This window comes from Vidua macroura, chromosome 6 (genome assembly GCF_024509145.1).
Source record: "Vidua macroura isolate BioBank_ID:100142 chromosome 6, ASM2450914v1, whole genome shotgun sequence".
Classification (NCBI taxonomy): Eukaryota; Metazoa; Chordata; class Aves; order Passeriformes; family Viduidae; genus Vidua; species Vidua macroura.
The window spans coordinates 20,386,476-20,409,320 of record NC_071576.1 but is presented as its reverse complement, the minus strand read 5'-3'; the positions used below and the strand labels follow the sequence as shown (position 1 = coordinate 20,409,320).

General features: G+C 35.9%; 1 protein-coding gene across 2 annotated transcripts in view; it reads right to left on the bottom strand.

Annotated features, from left to right (window-relative positions):
- Window positions 1-22,845, bottom strand: part of CEP128 (centrosomal protein 128) — a 215,761-nt gene that overhangs the window by 118,501 nt on the left and 74,415 nt on the right. For both annotated transcript variants that reach the window (XM_053979575.1, XM_053979574.1), the window contains exons 21-24: window positions 20,875-20,898; window positions 9,073-9,150; window positions 7,011-7,124; window positions 3,309-3,417 (exon numbers count right to left, since the gene is read on the bottom strand). In XM_053979575.1, the coding sequence (XP_053835550.1) occupies window positions 3,309-3,417; window positions 7,011-7,124; window positions 9,073-9,150; window positions 20,875-20,898 (325 nt within the window). The remainder of the gene's footprint in view (window positions 1-3,308; window positions 3,418-7,010; window positions 7,125-9,072; window positions 9,151-20,874; window positions 20,899-22,845) is intronic.

Genomic DNA, 22,845 nt, shown 5'->3' with positions numbered 1-22,845 from the left:
GCTAGGAGGGGTGAGATGTTTTCACTTTCAGAAGAATGAAATCACTGTGTTTGGGACATTGGTATAACAGTGAGTTCTAAGTTTTCAGCATAAAGTTTTCAGAATTGGTTCAAAGCTCTGCTGCTGTACACCATGTCAGTTGTACCTCCTGTGGACAGTATTCAAAGTAAGGTGAAAAATCAAAAAGAAAGTTCATTGCTTAACTAATTCAATTTGCATTTTTCTAAGTGATGATGTCAAGTTTCCAGTCATTCCAAGTTCTTATGCTAAAGCAGCCGTAGGTTTTGCTCTAGAGGGGTGCCCACAGCATAGTGATGTTGTAATGTCTTTTTACTTGTATTATTTATAAATGCCAATAATAATAGTCTTAAGAAATTATGAAAAAGTGTACATAGAGGGATAAAGACAGGCACCAGCAATACAGTGCAAGAGTTAATTGTTCTGACAATAAAGCCTACATTCAGGACAGCTCAGTTTTATTCAGCTGTGGTATCAATCCTACTACATACCATGTTGACACTAGAATGTAGTCCATCAGAACTTGTGAAGCCCTGGAACATAAATTCCCAACAATAGAAAGCCTCTAAGACATATGGTTTCTGGGAAACCATCCAGGTTAAAACCTCAAAGTGATGAAATGTCCAAAGAGAAAGGCAAGACTCAATTCACATAGCTAATGCAGAGCACGTGTAACTCTGGGGATTTTTGTACTTAAAATTTCAGGAAAATACAGTGGCCGTAAAAACAGTTTCTGAGGATTATTCTTTAGATAACAACTAGAAGTGACTGCCTTGACCAACCATTTTGGTCTGATAATAATATAGACTGCAAACCACATCTACTGAATGTTTCCTCGAATAAATTATTTTCTCATTTCAACTTCTTAATTTCTAAGAAAATGGGTACATAAATAAAAGCACACTCCTTCAACATATTTTACAATATGTTTGTAATGGAAAAGCTGTTATAATTGCAGAAATTATACCAGAAACAAAACACAATGTTGATGTTAATTACTTTCCTTTTAACTGCTTGCTGCATTGGCAAATTTTTAGTAAATATATATATATATATGGAAACAGATTGTTGTTCCCTAATTTATTTTCCCATACTATGTATCCTACTTTCGTCAACCAATTTTAAACTTAAATCCCATGCTCTCCCTCAAAGATAAGTTAAATTATATCAACTGAGTCTGCTCTCCTTCCAGGTGCTCTCTAATGTCATAGGAGACCCACATTGGGAAGGAAGCTTCTAGTACTAGTGATTTAATTTATAGTCTGTAAGACTTTATGACTTGAAGAGAGATGGAATGGGGAAATATAAATCACAAAGGCTTGCAAACTTCTCCAAAAGGTAAATGAAAGAAAAAAAAAATCCATACTTCTTTTTCTGAAGAAGGATACAATTAATCACAGAAAATAAATGATGACATGTATAGGATGATTTATTAAAAGCTACAGTAGATTTGGGAGCAAAGATGTCCAATTATACTTCACTGTCAAAGTCTCAAATGATAATTAATTAATATCATTACTGAAATTAAAAGTTCATTATATTTTTGTGATTATCATGACTGAAGTATCTGACTTTTCATTTGCCACTCACTGAAAAATCTCCTTAATGCTAATACCCCAGCAGAATTTTTACTGTCCTCAAGAACTATACCAACAACTTCAAAATACACATTTGACTGGTAGAAATCAGTTTCAGCATAAAGTGACAATCAGTCAAAAATCAAAGTCTAAAGTCTGTGGACTAATCCACATATTTCAGTGCCATAAGCAGTAAGTGGTGAATTGAATCACCACTGTCTTTTGTTAATTTTTTTTTTTTTTTTTTTTTTTTTTTTTTTTTTTTTTTTTTTTTTTTTTTTGTATTTCCAGAAAATTTAGTACATAGTGCTGGTAAAAACAGTTGAATCAGAGAATAAATATGTACAACTGTTTCATCAGATTGGTATTCAGATCACATGGATCCTATTTCTCTTAAAACTGCCTAAAATTTATTTAAAAGTTTTAAAGCAACAAAGTCCTAGCTTGTTTAATTCAGGTTAAGCAGTATAAAGACATAGCAATATTTTAGGAACATTTATGCTGCATTTTTAAATATCAGTAAATTTTTGCAGTGACCATTTCTGGAATTCTTGAGACTGGAAGAGACTGCTGGAGGCCATTTATCTGAACATTCTGTGAGGCATCAGCTACTTCTTTTCTATACCCAAAACAGGTTTAGCTGTGCTTGATTTGCATGACTTTGACAGGGATGAGGTTTGGGAAAACAGAAAAAACAACTCTGAGTCAAGGTCAAGTGTTACTGAAATACAGATGATACAGAGGTATTTGTGCCTATGCTTTATTCCCACTATTGTTATTCAGTATGCTGTGCAAAAAGATACTAACACCAACCCATAGATTCTGAAAGGAAGAGAAACCAATTACCTTTAACCTCATCAGATCAGCTGAAGACTTAATGGTGAGCAGTAATGTACCACAGCACTCATTCAGCTGCAGCGCTTTCACAGTGCAATGAAGCCTGAAATAGGACTTACCACTACATAGAATGCAACTTTCTAAATAGGTTCCCAGTACACAAACTGGCTATATTGAAAATAAATGGAAGATGATACCCTTCTGAAGAGAAGTATTATGATATCCATGTACTGATATGATCAAAAAACTCTTAAAAACCTGGTCTTTAAGTTACTTTTGACACTCATGCAAAGGTATGCCTACATACCCAATCAAGACCTAATACGCCCTATGTTTTATTGAGTGTTTCCCAGCTGTATCAGAGATCTCATGACTTCACATGAACACAAGTTGTATACGTACAGGGAGGTAGAGAAAAAACAGTTAAAAACACTCTTGAAGTAGAATTACTGAGAAATTGCTACACAAGCATGAGACTAACTGGTGCACATGAAAGATCTTGGAAAGAAACCATGTTTGAGGACGTCTCTCTGGTCCCTCAGAGGGTCTATACAGCTTATGTATACATACACATACACATGTATGATTCGTTAAGCAGAGACTCAGAATTCAAGGACAGCCCTTTTCTTTGGCCTAGATAAACAAAATATATTGTATGCCCCAGTCAAAAAAACCCAAGCAACTGTCAGTGGGACGTAATGAAGTACTTCCTAGGCAAAGACATCTATCCAGCATCTAAAACTAAAACACAGAAGGATACTTAAGATGGTTCCAGTACTTGTTTTTTGAAAAGTAGAGTCTAACTCTTTCAAGAAAAAAAAAATTAGAAGAAAATATATGCTACCTGTAGATTTTTTTCTGTGATACAATACTTACAACCTGAACTTGAAAGCAGTGAGCTGCACAAAAAACTGTTTTGAGTTCGCCAGCTAGAAGAGTGAGCAGCCACTTCTACATCAGAAATTTCAGCATCCATTTTCACATCCTATGGGTACCAAATAAAAATAATTTTATCTGTTACTATAAAGCAGCTGTAAACTTTAACAAAAAGTAGTAGCACACATACAGGCACATGCTGTGATTTCAGAAACACTGGAAAAGACTGATTTGAATTCTCTGAATTCTCAGTATTGCACTTAGATTCAAATTAATTTGCTTATGAGTTTTATCCCCACTTCACCACTATAAAATGTATGCAAAAAACTGCTTCACCTTGAGAAAAGCACTGGCAGCACTGCAAGTCTTTGCCACTACAGCATGTTGTAAAAATGCTCTTTCCTGTTCATATCACATCCACAGTTCAGGACATACCATATCAGCAGGGCAGACATCAGTGAATGATGACTTCCTCATCAATGAATGGCTCATATTAATTCACTGAAATTCCAGACGTAGTAATAAATATAAATCTGTTTTCTCTGCCACTGAGGAAACTGAAAGTTCATTGATTTCTCAGATTGAAATACCTAAAGGTGCTTTTGAATTTTTTTTCTTAAACCATTAAATAAAGTCTTAAGCACAATGTTACTATTTATGGCTAAGCCCGTACAGCATAGCTTCTTGGTGAGGAAAGTCATTCAGTCTATAAGCTAAAAAGAGACGATAAATTTAAAAAGGTCATTTAAACAAAAATCCCTGAAAAATCTCTATTAGCTCTGCAGCAAGTAGTCCCCAGTTACAATACCATCCAAAAGAAGATTAAAAGCTTGGCTAGGTATCCAAATTACTCAGTTTCTTGAAATGAGAAGAGGTAATAATGAATAAATGCATCAGTTCATAAAGCACACAATTTTACTGCTGAATTCTTATCATAAACAGCCTCAGGGAATTTTGTTAAAACTTCTTGCAATTTATCATTCATGTTGATATTTAATTTTATGTTGATACATAAGATTTGAAAAATAAACAGAAAAAAAGATTCTACATTAATTTAGAGATACAACAAGCTTTTGTTCCATCACTGAAGGATTTACTCCTGTTAAGACGAATGGGAATGATACATATTAATTGCCTTTTGTGCTGATGAGAGACTTAATACCTAAAGTATTCATAGCACAATAAAAATTTTTAAAGAATAGAAAAAGTTTTTGTCTTTCCATTCTGTTTCCAGAAATGCTTTATAAGAAGAGCTTTTAAACAAGAAAGATGCTTCTAACAGTATCTGCAATACAAAATGGGTTTCTCTTTACAGACATATTAATGTATAGAATGTGGCTTCATTGACAATTACATCTGTTATGTTGTGTTTGAGTAGATGGTCAATCATCTGTGGCAGGAAAACTCTCCTAAAACATTTGTATCTCTACATCAAAATATTTTTCTAGTTTTCCTCTGGCTTTCTGCTTTGATTTTGCTTCTGTTCCTATTTTCTTTTAATATGTTACATTTATGGGTTTTTCCCTCAGTTTCATCTTTATCTACTGTTATTTGGCCCTTTCTTAGTTGAAAAATCAAGATTGTTGTACCTGATGGTGTTCTGCAAGCCTACAGCCTACTTTTATTACTGGAAATCTTCCATTTTAAAACATACAAAGAGAAATTATTATTTTTTTGGGCATCTAAGCAACAGGTATTTTAAAGCTATCTGATAAGATTACAGAAGAGTAGGCAGATTGAGTGGGGACAAAAGAAATCATAAGAAAGAAAGAAAAAGAACTGCTTTTAGAGGAACATTCAACTTTGGTTTAATTTTTCCTCCTTAAAATTAAAAAGGACTGGGACACAAGATTAGATAATGCCTGTCTGAGATCAATATTGGCAAGCAAGCTGAAACAAGTGTATTATAAGAAAGGCTAGAAAGAAAAATGTAACAGAGGAAAAAGATGAATTTCAGAAGTAATTTAATCTAAAATGATCAATGCAAAAATTTTGTAAGAAACATGGATTTTCTCATCACCTATCAAATATCTAGGGGCCCTATTTACACAGCATGAACCAAATATATCAGAAAGAACCAACTTTGGTGTCCTCAAACCTACACTTTCCAGCAATCAATTTTAGAGACTGCCAACTGACAAACAGTAAAATAAATAAATAAATAAATAAAAGGCATTTGAGTTTGTTTCAAAGGAGGGTAAGAAAGGCAAGCATTAAAAAGGTTTTTTTTAGTCTAAGCTAGCCTGATCACTGAAATCAGATTAGCACCCGTCTGTAACTTGGTTTTGAACATTCTGTTCTATTTGCAACAGCCGTGACAGCAAAGAGTACTGTATGTCATGCAAAAACCCAATTATGCCTGACTAAATGGAAACCATTAAATGCTCCCAGTTGTCTAAAGAAAGAGAATTGTTTTGGAATCAGCTTTGTACTGGATTCTGATTATTGAGTTCAAATCACACAAGCTCAGTAAGTTCAGTCAGCTTAGTGCAATGTTATGTTCTACCATCAGCTGATTGCATTCCACTTAGCTTTTCAAAGTTTTCCAAATTTCAGTAGCTACTGATTTAGTAATGCTAGTGTGGAGGGAAGAGAAATTCAAGATACTGAAGATTATCACCAGCAACAGACTGATTGTGCCTGTTTCCTCATTTCAATTCTTTCTTACAGAAGAGCAAGAGGGCTTTTTCAAGTGACTTAATACCTACTTACAACAGCAATTTACTAGGCTAAAATAGTGTGTATTTATTTTACCTTTTTAAAACACATACTGTAAGTATGTCCTCATCTTATAGAAGGAAGACGATTACATATAAGTTGAGGAACACAAACATCTTTTTGATAGAGTGTGTGATCCTTGATTTGAACTCAATTGCTTAGAGACACTGGTATGATGCACTGCCAAAGAAATTGATTTGATTGAGACATGTAGCAGAAATACTGGTATGATTCTTCAGGTTTGATCACTTTTTTCAATCACTTCCATAAGAAATCGTAGTTCTGCTGAAGTAAGCTGCTATCACAATGACAGTGACATGACAATGAACAAGCTAGTAAGGGAAAGAAAGCATGTTAATAATTGGAAAGTTGAACTCATTACAGGCAAAGTTTATAAAGAAGAGCACTGGATTTGTATTGTAGGGAGTTAGCTATTCATGCTTAGCACTGCTATAAGTCCAGTGAGTGGACTTCAGCAAATTACTTCCCTTCTGTTTGCCTGGATTTCATTTATGTATGAAAGAGACATCATACAGAATTGTTTGCAAAGAATGGAAATATCAACTACTGAAGAATTACTACATGTAATTTATAAATTAGTCAACCTCTTTATAGGGGAAATGGGTTTCTGTATCTTTTACTTGAAAGGACAAGAGAAAATGGAACAATTAAAAAATTGCTGTAGACAGCAACTTGACAAAGCAGGTAAACACTTCAGAGTAGTAAGACACAGTAAGATACCTTTCTGTGAAAGTTGAAAGATTTTTTGGAAAGTATCCATGGCACTTACAATGAAGGCAAGCTTTAAATCATCAAATTTCATGCCATGTCAATATACCTGCCACGCCATCAGCCATGGCAGCTGTATGAAACAGAAACATTAATGCATGATTTCAGTCTGTGTTTGTACTAGGAGTTAATAAGGTAAGGTTATGTTGCTGATTGAAAGTAATTGGGACACAGAAGTGCAGTACACACACATACCTTGACTTGCCCCACTCTTTGCTTTGAATCTTCCAGCTGCTGCTGCAAAGAAGTCACTATGTCTTTATACCTCATATACCTCTCCTCAATCATCTCCCTTCGGCAATGGGACTCCTAGAAATGCATTTAAAGATTTAGATGATTTCATAATGTGAAAAGTAGCTAGAAATTCTGACTATTGTAAACACAGGTATCATCAAAGATTTTCACCACAGCAAGAACAAATTAAGTAGTAACTTTCAGAGGCTGAACTACAGGCGCCATACAAAAACATAATGTTCTGTACAGAAAAATAATGTTAAAATACATGTAGATCAAAATGAAAATGGCCTTATGGTAAATGATTTCTTGTAACCCTTTCCAAACTTCAGCTTAAGAAAAATTCTGTAATGGCGGAAAATTAATTTCAACACAATGGAAACAAGCACTCGAAGAAAAAAAAGTTCTAAGGATATGGACAAAACAGTATTTTCAACAAGAAACCATATTGCTTTTCACTGAACTAGCTAATGATTCACTTGAATTAACAAACCTCCTAGACAACCTGAGAGGTTTATCAAAACTTACTTCCTCTTGCCTTCTCCCCTCCTATGAAAACATTGAAGGAAGAACTGGCTAGCTATTGTAGGAAAAAATCCAATATGTTATTTGCAAATAGAAATAGTAAAGAAGCTCCAAACTTCTGACATCCTTCTCAAAGGATGACATCCTTCTCAAAGCTAAGGCATAAAACTTAGCTTTCTTGAATAATAAATTATTTCTTAAACAAAACACTGTGTTGATAGGGGCTCATCTTCAGAAAACCATCTTTAAAAAATTAAGCACGGTGGAGAAGGACAAAGCCTGACTGAAACCAAAGATTTTACATTCCAATCTCACAAATATTGTCTAAATTATAACTAGAGCAAACCAGAAAATTACAGTGTAATTTCACAGCAGTGTTAATTGAGAGAGGGCAAGTGTGAAGGAGATTGCACATGCCTGCTGAGAACAAAATTTTTCCTTTAGTGGAAACAGAAGGTAAACATAAACCTCTGTCAGAGCAAAAAAACTCTTCTGGGGATACCTGGAATGTGAAATGAAAACCATACATCTCAACAATATTGTTCCTAAAAAACCCAAACATTTTAACCAGTACCTGCATTACCAAATCTGTCGATGATGACAGCAATAAAATGGTGTAGAATTATTAACTGATGACCTCGTGCAGAAACACAAAATAAACAATGCTCCAAACAAGTATGTTTTGAAATATTTATGACAACCAAAGATTAAGAAATTTTACATATCAAATAAAATGTAAATCATTATGTATTTGTTGATCTGCGGTTTAATACTGATTTAAAATTTATATTGTGCAAGGAAGTTACAAATTCTTTTCTATTTCCATTTCATAAATGGAAAGTAACTATGGTACAGGGGTTTAGCCACTTAGCCACTGAAAATCTAATCTGAGTCTTTCACTCTTGACAGTACGTCACCACTAGTGTCAATATGTTCTACTGTGTCCAAACACATCTTGATTAGATAGTGGTGCTGCAAAAATAAGTAACAAGTATTGTCATTATGTCAAAACAAAAGTTGTAAAGATCATCTATCTTCACTCATTAAGGTAAATATTGAAACAAACAAAAAAACCAACCAAACAAAAAAAACCCTATCAAAACAAAAAGTTGTAAAGATCATCTACCTTCACTCGTTAAGTTAAATATTGAAACAACTGGCATAATTAATTTCATTATAAAATTTTCATTTTTTAGCATGTAATATCAGAATTTACTTCTCCATAAAAATATTCTGAAATAGTAATTAACACATGACCTGTTATGCCCAGTTCTCAATGTTTGCCTACATTATGGAGCAGTGTTAATAATTAGAACTAAATTTATAATTTCAAAAAGATCCAAATAAACATGAAAATAAATTTCAGTATTTCCGTCTATATAATACATACATATGCAACTGTACATATCTTATTAAACAACTTATCTATACATTCATAGAGATTATTAAGTAACCAAAATATTTTAGTACTGAGAGAGTCAAATGAAATATTTCTCACTCCAGTATTTCTGCAATCTTCTAACAGGCTCAGTTTCTCAGGCACAGACTCCAGGTGGTTTAAAGCTACTCGGGTACTCTAAAGAACAGAACACAAGTTGAAACATTAAAAACTAAACCATTATTTCAGCCATCTCACACATTAAAAAGCCCAGTCTTATTAGCATACTAGTTCAAGCATCCTCAGTTGGGGTGTTGCCCTAGAGCTCCATCACAACGAGCTGTGGGACTCACTGAAGCAGCCATGCCAGAGGCTCCAGCCAGCCAGCCAGACCTGCTGAAGGGAGATGGAGCCCTCCAGGTCAGAGGCTGCCACGAGTGCCTGGTGCCTCTTTGTGAGGCTGGGCTGACCATCCTTTCACAGAAGCTGAGCTGTGCTTGAGGAGGTGGTCACCAGGTGAAGGAGCTACAGGAGGAAGTGAACAGGCTACATAGTGTTTGAGCAAACAAGCAAAAGAGACACTGATTATTTTCAGAGACTCACAGCCTCAATACTTTCAGGAGTCATGAACCTCCACTACAGTGGAGAAGCAGATGGACTCAGAACCCTGCAGGGTAATTAGTCAAAGGACTGTTAGCTAAGGGCCTGTTAAAAGATGAAGGCTGGAAGCAGGTCACAGCATGTACTAGGAGCAAGGTTCCTCCACCTTCTCAGAATTTGACAGGTAGGACTGGCACCCTCTACATTACATGTGAGGCTCTGGAACCAGAAGGCCAGACTACTGATGAGGTGGGTGAAGGTCTTTCTGGGATAGCGTGGCCTCCTAAAACACCACCTGTACTCTGCTCCAAGACCTCTGTTAACAGGAAAATGAAGGGTAGCTGTAATAGGAAACACCCTTCTAGAGCGAATGGAGGGCCTCCTTATGCAGACTGGACCCAGCTCACAGGGAAGTCTGCTGTCTCCAGGGACTAGAATAAGAGACATTACTGATACAGGAAGAATACAGAGTCACTGTACAGCTTGTCACTGTAGGGAAAAAATTCATGGAGCCAAAATTCTACTGGAGTTGAAAGTGGCCAGAAATGTGGAGGACAATAAAAAGAGTTTTAAAAAATATATTCATGGTAATAGGCAGTGCAAAAAAAACGTCATCCCTTTACAAGATGAGGATGGATGGTCACTTCACAAACAGGAACAGAGACAAGGCAACGGCATTTAATGCATTCTTTGCCTCTGTCTTCAACATGGATGACTGACCAAGTCAATCACTTAAATCACAGTGCACTGAGCAGAAGGACCATGACTGTGAGAATGATCAACTCCCAGTCAACCCTGAACTTATGTGGGATTTGCTGCTTCAGTTGGATCCCTACAAATCTATGGGGTGTGAAGGGACTCATTCAAAACTTTTCAAAGAGCCAGTTGTTGTCATCACAAAACCTCTCGATATTTTTTGAGTGGTTTTGGGAATCTGGAGCGGTTCCAGTTTACTGGAAGCTGGCGAACCTTGTCACAGTTTTAAAGAAGGGCAAGAAAGAGGACCCCAGGAATTACAGGACTGTCAGCTTTACTTTAGTGTCTGGTAAAGTTATGGGAAAGATTACGCAAGGAGGTGTTGACAATCACCTGAAAGACAACATCATCATTACTCACAGCCGTCTTGAATTCATGACAGGAGAGTACTCTTACTATCAAACCTGATTTCCTTTTATGACCCCCTTGAGCTCTGTGTGCAGTTTTGGTCACTACACTGTAAGAAATGTATTAAACTGTTAGAGAGCATCCTGAGGAGGGCAATGAAGATGGTGAAGGGCCTTGAGGGGAAGCGTGTAAGGAATGACTGAGGTCACTTGGTCTGCTCAGCCTGGAGGAGTCTGAGGGGAGACCTCATTGCAGTTACAACTTCCTCATGAGAGGAAGAGTAGGGGCAGGCACTGATCTCTTCTCTCTGGTGGAAATAGTGACAGGAACCAAGGAAATGGCCTGAAGCTGTGTCAGGGAAGGTTTAAGTTGGATATTAGAAGAAGGTTCTTCACCCAGAGGATGGTTAGGCACTGGAACAGGCTCCCCAGGGAAAGTGGTCACAGCACCAAGCCTGCCAGAATCCAAGAAGAGTTTGGACAATGCTCTTGGGCACATAGGGTGATTCTTGGGGATGGTGCTGTGCAGGACAGGAGAGGAGTAAGACTAATGATCCTTGCAGGTCCCTTCCAACTCAGTATAATTCTGTGAGTCAATGATTATTTCTTTTAAAATAAAAGTATATGTACTTAGCTAAATATAGAACAATCAAATCTCCTATTTTCAGATTAGGCATATGGTATGTACAACTGAAAAATGAATTACCACTCTAGGAAGAGTCAGGGTTGGACTCAACAATAAGATTTCACATTCACACCCATCACACAAAAAATGTAGTCTGTTGCAAAGTGGAAAGAACTGAAGAAAATAAATATAATGGTTTTGGTTTTGTGCGCAGATGAAGCTGGTTGATCATGCACAAAGAACAGTCATATCCCACAGGTCAGATGCCTCTGCAGCTTCTCAAAGGCTGCCCTTCTATTATTGCCAAAGAGCAAGTAAAACCAGAATTGTTCGTACTTTCTGAACAACAGTTAGTATTTCCTCCACAATTCTCAAAATCACACTTCTTTGGATAAGGTTCTGCTAGTCTGGTATCAATCTACCACTAATGGGCTTCATTAACCATATTACTACCTTGGTACTTTAAAGCAAAATCTTAAAATAAATAAAATTCATCAATCCTGAAATCAAATATTACGTTATAAAGCCTGTGCAAACCAAGTTAACTTGCTCTAACTACAATAGCTCTGTTACTAGTTCTGGAAAATCTCACTCTGACCACCAAGAAAAACATTCCATTTAGATCCCAGACTTAAGACCTGAAAAGACTAAAAGTTTCAGTCACAACAGGAGAAGAAAAATCAATGGGAGCTTCTCTGAACAGTGGCATCAACTTAAAAAAGATGGAGACTAGGAGTGAGGAGTGGAGAATCAGAAACTAACAAGGTAACTTAAATTAAGACACACCGTCTGTTTAAAAGCAGTGATGTCTGCCTTGTTGCTACTTCCAAACATTCTGTTTTTAAGGTTTTAAGAAATATTCATAACAAACAAAGGTCAAATTTCATAAACAATGGGATTCATTTGCAGCTAACTTGGACTGAACTTGTAGTCAATATTCAGTACCAATAAACTAAATTAGATAGAGGATATGAGACTCATTCTTCTGTTTCTGCAATTATATGTATGCAAAGATATTCTGTATATAGATATATTTCTCTATCTATCTATTTACCCACCCTGTTTTAATACAGATGACCTGTGATCTGTTCTCATAAAATTGAACTCAGGCCCTAGGTGTAAGCCTGTGCCTTAAGCCATTCATTTTTCAATTCCTTCTCTAATTTCAATGCCAAGACCTCATGTCAACACTGCCAGTAAATGGATTTAAGGAAGATGTTAATCATCTGTTCTTACAAAGTGTCTTCTAAATATATCCCCTCTATTTCATGCACTTTTTGTAGTGGAAAAAAAAATTACCTGTTTCTCTGCTAGTCCTTATTAGTTACATTATTAAATATAATCCCGAAAGCAGAAGATCAGCCTTTGGGTTAGATGCATATTCAGTCCTTGGTTTTTTGGTTTTGTTGAAAATCGTGTGGATAAAGAATGGTAGAGGCTACTTGGATTTCTGAAAGGTGTTTTAGACTCCTAAAGTTTAAACCTAACTTCACATTCAAAATGATGGGCTCTAAGGTAACTGTTGCTGCTCAGGATGCAGATCATGGGGTAGTGATGCATAGTATCAGGAATCTGCTAATGCAGTGCTCAGTATCAATCAGAAAAGTAAAATGAATACTCAATATAATAAGGAAAGGATAAAAGAGCAAGAGAACATAACTGTCCCAGATTATTAATCCAATTGCATCTTGACTGCTGAGTGCAGATGTGGATCCTTATTTCAAAAGGGAAATAGGGAAAGGTCAGAGAAATTGAACAAGAATTTTCAAAGCCATGGAGTGCTATTTCCAAACACAAAAGAACAGGACTCTTCAGCCAGGAAGAAAGATGCCTGAGAGGATTAATTACCAATTGGTATAAAATCAGAAGTCACATAAAGATAGAAAATTTTATATGACTTTAAGCAGAAAACTGGGTAACTTCATGAATGAGAAAGACCATAGAATGGTTCCAAATTCACAGAAACTACATCTAAGTCTGGAAGTTTTTGAGCCTTGAGCAGCTGGAATCAGAAAGAATGAATGGGAAACAAAATACATGTCAGTCCTGTTCATACAGTCTTCCCTAAGCATTTTACTTTGGCCATTGTTGCAATGTCAATAGCTGGGCTAGGGTGACCTTTGGTCTTGACCAGAATGGTTCTTTTTATATTGTAAAATTCTCACAGTCTTCTGAGCAGTCTGAGGGACTTGAATAGGATAATTCACACACTAACATTTTCAGGGACAGAAATGTGTGTCTTTCCCATAAAACAAATGAAAAGAATGGTAGTGATGTGCAAATAAAAACAGAAAAACAGCAAAGTTTGTTGTTAGGGGAGGTTCAATAAGGAAGGTGGCAATGAAGAAATACATTGAAGAATGGGAGGGAAAGATGATGAAAGCGCTTTTAACTGGTCCATAGAACTGGTCTGGTAATTAATGAAAATTACAGCAACCTCCTCAAGAAGGTTCAAATGCCATAGTTGTTTCATTAATGACTACACTCTATTCTATTAAAAAGATAGATTTAGCCACACAGATAAAATGTGGAAAAGGATGTTAGAAGCATCTGATATAGAGGCGAATTAAGTACTGTTAAATTTTTTCCCAGAAATCAGAAAGCTGTATGCCATAATGCATAACAACAATCCTAAAGACAGCAATCACATCTGTCTGCTTATGTATAACAAGCAACAGCAGGTACTGACCCAGTGCACTGATGGTACTGATAAGAGGAAAAAACACCCATTGTACTGTCTGAGGCAGTATTAATGGCATTTTACTTAACAGCAGTGCTCTTTGATAGACTGAGTGCTACTAATCTTTCTGGTTTTAAAATAAAGACTATTTACTTTTAAAAGGGGCGTTCTATGTTTTCACAGAGAATGACAAAACAAATTACTTGTTTTCCATGACTTCATACAAACACTTTGATGTTTAAACTGCATGTGAACAGTTAATCCTCCTATACTGATGGGTTCTTGGTAATAGACGGTTTCACACTGTCTCAAGGGAGAGATCTAAATCAAAATCAGATACATTTTATTTTTAGTCTCAAAGCTGCAATGCTAAATGCAAATAAATCAAAGCAGGTTTGTATATAGTACTCCTGAGGTTTGCCTTTATAGTCAATATATTGAAAACACATAAGCATAAACCAGAAACCAAACTTCATTGACTTTCAAGTACAGTACTCCTTTCTTTTCTGAGGTAGGTGAAAACAAATGGCTATCTGTATTGCACAGATTTTTTTTTTTTTTTTAATGAGAGTTGATTTAAGTACAAGTTAGCTAATCCCCAAAGAATAACTATAAAAAGATTAAATGCAATGCCATTTTAGCTGGCTTCAATGCATGTCAGCAGGCAGTTACAATTCAAATAAAAACACAGTGTTAGAGGTGACCTAAAATGACTTATTTTTTAAATGACCCTAGTGTATTGAATACCTAAATAGCAAGAATAGGATGCACCCAGCACGTTTAAAAGTATTCTTTGCTTTCTTTGTTAAGATCTGTAAAACTATGCACTATCAGCTTCAATCTCCAGCTCTCCACTGATAAATCATATACTTTTCTTTTAAGGAGGTGGTTCTGCTTGAGAAGCCTGAGGTGCTCTGCTGACTTTTATATGCCAGGCAAACTCCACGATAGCTGAGACGTTCTGTGAATAGTACATCATATGCAGAGAGGGAACTTTCAAAGAAAACAAAAAAATGTATTTTATATCTTTATATTCCACATATATCATGACTCCAATTATACCACTGTTTTGATGATTTCAGCACATCAAGAAGTCAAATTACCTATACAAAGGTAGGCAACACATATAACTTTATAAAATTACAATTTCAATGTTCAATTGGCTTTTTTTTTATGTATTACACTGTTTCATGAGTTTTGACAAGTAAGATTTTTTTAAGCAAAAACTACACTAATGAAAAACAAATGATCTTTGCTAACAAAGCATTGCCAATGTCAAACTACTTCAACATTTAATTTAGATTCCAGATGTTTTTGCATGGGGTGGACCACATTTTAACTAAAGGAACTTCATGGATGCTTCCTTTCCTGTTTGCAATGACATAGGCTGTCTTTTCTGTCATTCAGGAGCACATGACATCCCTGTGCTAACTAGGGGAATGTTTACATAGGAAAATATTAGGAAAGTATTTTATGAATTTGCAGTTGTTTGATGCATACTAGCAGCTGCAAACATGGAGAAAACTCTTGTCTTTTGGCAAGCTAGCTTTCTGTGAATCATCAGTCAGGGCTCCAAGTACTCTGGGGGTCCATAGGAGTAGTTTTTGAGAATCTATTCTTTATCATTTACTAAGATTTTTATCAGAGACATCCAGATATAACTCCTAGAAACTAAAAGAAATATAACACAAGAAGCAGAGTGTGTAAAGTAATGCAGTGTTAATGGGAACACATTCTCAAAAGGTGTAACAACTTCCTTGATGCTCATCTTTAACATTATGAAGTACTGCAGGCTAAAAATCTTTACATGTAATTTATGTTAAAGTTTTGTATGCTAACAGTATTTCATCAAGCCTTACAGAAAGCATTGCAAAAATTCAATTAACACAGTCTTCATGGGAAAGAAGAAAGTTTTTTCAGGTGAGAAAAATTAAAATACAAAAAGAAGTGATTTAAACAAGGATTCACAGCAAATCAGTGTCAGAGTAGGAAAAGAATTAGGAGTTTTCCTTATGGATTTCCCAATTTTAATAAAAAGCTTCACAATAATGAAAGAAAAAAAGCCTGTGGTGTCATCAACAGGTGTAACTGATGCCTGTGCTCCTACGGCTATAACTATATCAAATATAAAACATTTAAATCTAAAATGAAGAGCCTAGCAGCACATTAGAAACATCTAGTCAATAGTCTGCTGTCAAAGAAAATTTAACTTATTTTGTGATATACAAACCAAAACAAGAAAAATAACGCACAGATCTGTCTTACCAAGTTACATTCTGTGGAAGAACTCAGATACATATTCCACAGATGAAAGGCCAACATAACTCATATAAGAAGCATCTGAGGGAGTTAGGGTTGTTTATCATGGAGAAAAGGAGACTCAGGGGGGACCTTATTACTCTCTACAACTGACTGAAAGGAGGCTGTAGCCAGGTGGGGCTTGGTCTCTTTCCCCAGGCAAGTGACAGGACAAGAAGAAATGGTCTCAAGCTGCTGTTCAAGTTGGACATTAGGAAGAATTTCTTCACTGAAAGGGCATTAGAACAGACTGCCCAGGGAGGGGGTGGAGCCACCATCCCTGGAAGCGTTCAAGAAACGACTGGATGTGGCACTTGGTGCTACAGTTTAGTTGACAAGGTGGTCAGTCAAAGGCTGGACATGATGGTTTTGGAGGTCTTTTCCAACCTCAGGGATTCTATGATTCTCTGATTTCTCATGAGGATCCTGTGGAAGGAACTAATAGGATCTCTCTTTAAAATTACATTTACATGCATATACTTACTATGTTAAAAAAAATGGAGAACTCTGTATACTACTACTCTTAGTTCAACTGAAATAAATAACTTCAGATAACTTAAGTCTTTTGCAAGAAGGACATTTTCTCAGATTTTTATTTTCTCTAATTAAAAACTGAAGGATTTTGGTTTACTAAATTTTGGCAAAAATGTTCAATATTTGCAACATGTGGAACGTATTTTCATAATATTGAAAGGAGCTTAGATAGAGCATGCAGGGGTTCCACTAGGAGCATTGCCAGCAAGTCAAGTGAGGTGATCCCTCTGCTCTAGCCAGCCCATATTTGGAGTGGGTCCTGTTCAGGGTTCTCCTGTACAAAAGAGACATACAAGAGCCAGTCCAGCAAAGGACAACAAATTTTTAAGGGACTGGAGCATCTCTCCTGCGAGGAAAAGCAGAGGAAGCTGGGATTGTTTAGCGTGGAGAGAAAAAAAAGGCTCTGGTCTCATCACTGTGCACAAGGATGTGAAGGAAAGGTGTAAAGAAGAGGGAGCCAGGCTCTTTTCAGTGCTGCCCAGTGATAAGCAGTGGGCACAAATTGAAACACAGGACGTTCCATCTGAACACAGGAAATGCTTTTCACCCTGAGGGCTAGAAAACCAGAGGTGATTGCATTAGGAAAAAACCTGAAAGAACAAGTGAAACACCAAATAGTAGGGGGCAGAGTATTGACAAGTAGCTGGGTATTAAACAAGAGCAATAAATACATAGGGTGAGAAGATAACATCAAGGAAGAAGGGAAGAGAAAGCTGAGCATTAGGAGAAAAGAAACAGCAGGCTGCCAGCAGCCTCAGGAGGCAGAAGTTACTTGGTGGTAATGAGCAGAGGAAAGGCTCTGGGAAGCCCAGCAAAGGGAAGTGACACACTGGCTCGCCGATGAAAGGAAAGGAAAGGGCGAGGCAGGCAGGACAGAGGATCTCAAACTGCTCCTGGTCATTTTTATAAGATCAAAGAATGGCTGTATTCTGGGATGACCAGAAAGCCTTTGATGTAATGGTAGTTTTGGCAAGACACTACAGAATCAAAGCAAGAGGAAAAGACAGTATTAACCCTTCGATTCAGTATTTCCTCAACATTCATACAAGCAAAGTATGAAAATCATTAAATAATTCAAGAGCTAACAGCAAGACTTATTTATTGATGGAAGGCACACTGAGAGAGAGACAGAGAGAGAGAACAAGCTCATAAGAATGGATGGTGTCAGGCAGTCACATAATCTCTCTACAAAATGCATTTGGTATTGTTATCCTTCCAATTCTTCTTTTAAATTGGATGATAAACCATAAAACTGATGCAAATTTGAGCCTGCTGCTACAGGAGAATAATCTAATAGCTTTTACATTGCTGAATGGATGCAGACAGAAATTTGTTTTACTGGTATTCAAAACCTTACTTTCTTGAACATAAAAATGCATTGCAACAAAATGTATAAATGTTCATACTGAACTGAAAATTCATATTAAATAACAATTTTGCTGAATACTTACAGCATTACTGGCATTAACCTAGATGTATGAACATTGTAGCAAAAAACTGAACTGTGTCCAGAAAAGTCTGATCCAAATATTCTAAGAAAGTGGTAACCTCATTCTGGGTTCTGTACTGAAAGCAACAAGCTATTTTATTGATCAAAGGATATAGAATGCATATGTTCACTGGAATAACTTCAGGATGTGGTTGATTTCAAATTAAATTTTGCAGTCTTCTCTGTCAGAGTAGTACTAGTAAGGCAGAGGAACATGACTTGCAGTTTATGCTCACAAAGAACAGTATATACTTAATAGAAACCCACTAAAATCCCAAGCACAGCATAGTAGCAGTGTGCACCTACAAAATGCATCCTGGCATCTTTATGAGAAATAAATACACTTTCCATTGTAGCCTCATCTGAGAATACAATGCAGATTTTTTCCCAAAAAATCATACACCTTTCCCTATAAGTAATACAGAGCCAAATCTTATATGTAACAACTAAAGTATACTCAAGAATAAAAGAACCCATTTAAATGAAAGATGAATCATATTCATTCTCTCAAAATGTCAGATTAAATAATTGATTACTAAAGTAATTAGGATATTTACTTGTTAATAGCTATGAAATAATTAAATTCACTTTAATTAACAGCATTAAATCAAATAAAAAAGCCAAACAAAACACAATCCTTAGATACTCAAAACCTCAGTTTTGCCTATACTTGTTACTCCTCTGGCACTTCCCAAGATTTGAAGGATTATTCCAGAAAACATCTAGGTTCTTCAGCTCCTTTTATATCCACTAGTGAGTCTGTCTAACAAACCTTGTTCTTCCTTACCTTTCAGCTTCTGCTCCTGACCTGCACAACTTGCTGGAGCAAGAAGTGGTGTACCTATCTATTGAATCATACAGCAGAATTTATCTGTTTGAAAAAAAAGAACCAAAATACCCAAAAGCTTCTTCTAAATGGGTACTATTTGTTCTCAGGCTCCTTAAGGGAGTGATCAGATCATGTGTAATATCTTGAAGGAGGTTCATAATAACAGCACTTTGCTCTGGAAAACCAGGGACATCCTGGTTTGCAGCAACTCACAAAATCACTGAGTTAGATTAAGCAACGCCTGGAAGGTTAATTCACCCAGAGCTCTGAATGGAATCTGAAAGGTTCATGTTGCATTTCTTTCCCAACTTTTTTTTTATTATCTAAGTTGGCAAGTTCATCTCATGGTCACTACAACAATTTTACTGGCAAGCAACAAGAGTTTGAAATTAGTGGATTGTAGAGAAAGGGAGAACAGTGGAATAGTATGATAAATAAGTCATCCTTTTCTTCTACACGAACAATAACTTACAAATCTTCCTTTCTAAAGTCAGAGACATTGGAAGTACAAAAAGGAGAAAAGCTCCAGAAAAAATAGAAAGAAACATTTGTCACAAAATACAGACTGAATTTGCATGACATTGGGGTATTTGCAAGCAACTGTCCTCTGACTGCGTCAAAATAGCTCTGGGAGCAGAAAGGACAAGGAATTTGCAGGCAGTTTAACTCATGATTTGTGAGAAATGGATGTCAATGGATACATGCCTGACTGGTTGTCATGTAAGGAAACCATGAATAAGAGAAGGTCCTGAACAGAATTCATGTCCTGTCAACATCTGACACAGCACCATGTGAAGTGCCAGGACACTGAATGTCAGCATCAGCTTCCTGTTTCCACAAGGCAGGTGTTGCAGCACAGCAAAGGGCCTTTCATGACTGAATGAAAGATTTTTTTTTAACAGATTGAATACATTTAAAATATATTTTTGAAATCAGAAACTGTTTTCAGAGATGCAGAGACTATCAGAAAGAATAAAGTAAAAATGTGCACAAATGCATTTTAGAAGTTTATACTTGCAGCATTGATATTGTCTCAGTAGTGGTTTCTTTAGATGAAATTTTCTGGATTTCTCAAGAAAAGGAACTGTGGGTTTGATACCTACAGTTTGTGATATCTTATTAGACATTCCTACATGAAGGGAAAGAAGAATGGTTCCAAATTCATAGGGCAAGCTGAAGCTCACTCCAGCTATTCCACCTGACAGACTTACTACCTTGGGATATCAGGAAAATGCATTCACAGCATGTACAGGCATAAAGTTTTGTTCTTCCAACTTAATGCCATATTAAATTATATTAATTAGTGGTTAAAATTATATTCCTTTACTCTTTTAGTTGCAGTGTGGATATGGGCAGATGAACTGGTTCTGTCCCTGACCAAACAAGTAAGCACACAGAGTAGTCACTGAAATAATTAGATCACATGGACCTCAACCATTAGAAGTGTTAGAAAAATAACACCTTTTGTATGGATAAAATCTACAACATTTCTCTTCCCAGGGATGGGATGAGGACTGAACCGTATAGAAAAATGACAGCACTGAAATACACTGTATTTCATATAATGAGTACACAAGTACTGTAGTAAAAATCTACATGAAAAGCTGCAGTACAAAATTATCACGTCTTCTCTTAAAAGTAAAATGACAGTTAAAAACCCAGAACTGCAGCCTTTTTAAAATATATAAATAATATTTTCATAATTTAGACAGATTATCAGCAATGTAATTGAGATTGGTTTGGAAATTAATTCAAGAAACTTACCATTTCTAAGGCCATAATACGTTCCTAAAAGCAAAATACAAGATGCCATTAGAGAGCAAAGAATATAAACACAGTCTAAGTCAAAGAATTATGAACAGGATTCATTTGGGGGTTTGGTGGTCTCAAACATATAGATTGTGTAAAAACCTCATTGAGTAGGAACTTTTGTACTTCACTGGATCTTTATCATTCTATCCCACTTAGAAATTAGCCCCAAAAATAAGAAACCATCCAGAAATAAGGTGAGAAAGGATTTTACAAAAATTACTCCACAATATATTTTTTAATTAGTGCATTAGGTTTTCAATATCGCTGATTTTACTCTTACATATCCCAAAGAATGATTACTTTTTTTTATCATCTCTGACTGTAAATCTAGCATGATTTGGAATTCATTGTCATCTTAGCCTCAGGCTCTTTTACGCATTTCCTTAGAAAACTAAAAAGTAAATTCTATATAATTATTTTTTCATCCAGAAATAGCTCTGAATAATGTTTTATTAATAACAGGATGACATTAGTCAAACAAATAAAACAAACTTGTGTCAGTTTTAATCCAGCACAAAACACAGAGAGCCCAGAATTAATTAATTTACTGTATATATTTCAACGTTCTTTTCCCTTTGTGAAGTATTCTTAAGAAAAATATGAAGTTAGTAAAATTAAGATAGTGTACTCTGGTACTATATCCTAACTAGGTATGGTGTTTAAGTAATTTGACAAAACATATATTTAAGTGTTTAGGTGAGTCCACATTTAGAGTATGTGACCATTAAGACATTACACGAAATCTTACTTTCTTCAAATTTACTCAATTTTTTCTCAGGCAAGGTAGTATATCACCTGCCAAAGTCTTTATTCTTCCTTAAAAGCAGGTCTGAGATACAGATTATTTCCATACATCAGAACAAATTTATGACAAAAATATTATACTGAAAACTCAGAAATTTTTATTCTGTGATGTTTGTTCCTCCACAAAATTGCAATGGCAAACACTCATATTTATTTAAAGATTCTGCAACAAAGCACATACTCATTAGCATAAAAAAGATTGTATTTACAGAGCTCATAACTTTTTGGTGATAATGAACAGCAATTCAAATAGATTTTTTCATTTAAAGAGGACTACTTTGCAAAAAAGGTCTTAGAGTGAGTGAGGATGGTTCCAGTGATAGAATAAAGAGTGTTTTCAAAATGACTCATGTGTTAAATAAAGTGCATGACACAGTTGCCAAATTCTAAAAATATAATAAACTCTTACAATCTTAGCAGATAATTTTCTGGGCCTGCATCTACTGTATTAGGAAATTTACCATGGATAATTTATACACTACTGGACTGTGAAAGCATGGATATCTGAAGGGAGAAAAAACTGCTGTCAAGCATTTGAATATGAAAGAACAGCAGCCAGAGCACTACAATTCACACACTTAACCAGAAGTGCCAGCTAGAGAAAGGAATACAGCAATTTAATCAGGAACATGACAGTCAGGCAGGCACATACAGCCATGCAAGACACTACTATGATGCAACTTCCTGCAGTCTAAAATTACTCCTCATTCAATCAGAGGTAATATCATTAGAACAATTTGTCAACCATGAAGCTTCACATGAAAGCAGATGTGGAATTGCTTCACATGAAAGGAGATCTTTTTACATTGATGTAACTAGATATGCACCTGTGTAAACTGCTTACGCAGACAAGCTCTCAGCCTTGTTGAACTTGAGCTGCCAGAAAGCCAGGCCAAGATTTTTGTTTGAACAGGAAACAGCTGGATTGGTGTGTTGTGCAACTTTTGGGTCTTGCAACTTGTCTCTTCTTACTGGATCAAACTGTTTGTACACTAACTTCTTTGATACCTCTAGCATTCAAAATGCCTTCTATTTATTATATGAGAAGAGAAGGCTTATATTCAAACTCCTGAGTCAAAACTCAGGTCAATACATAATGTCATTTTCTTTATGAGCCTT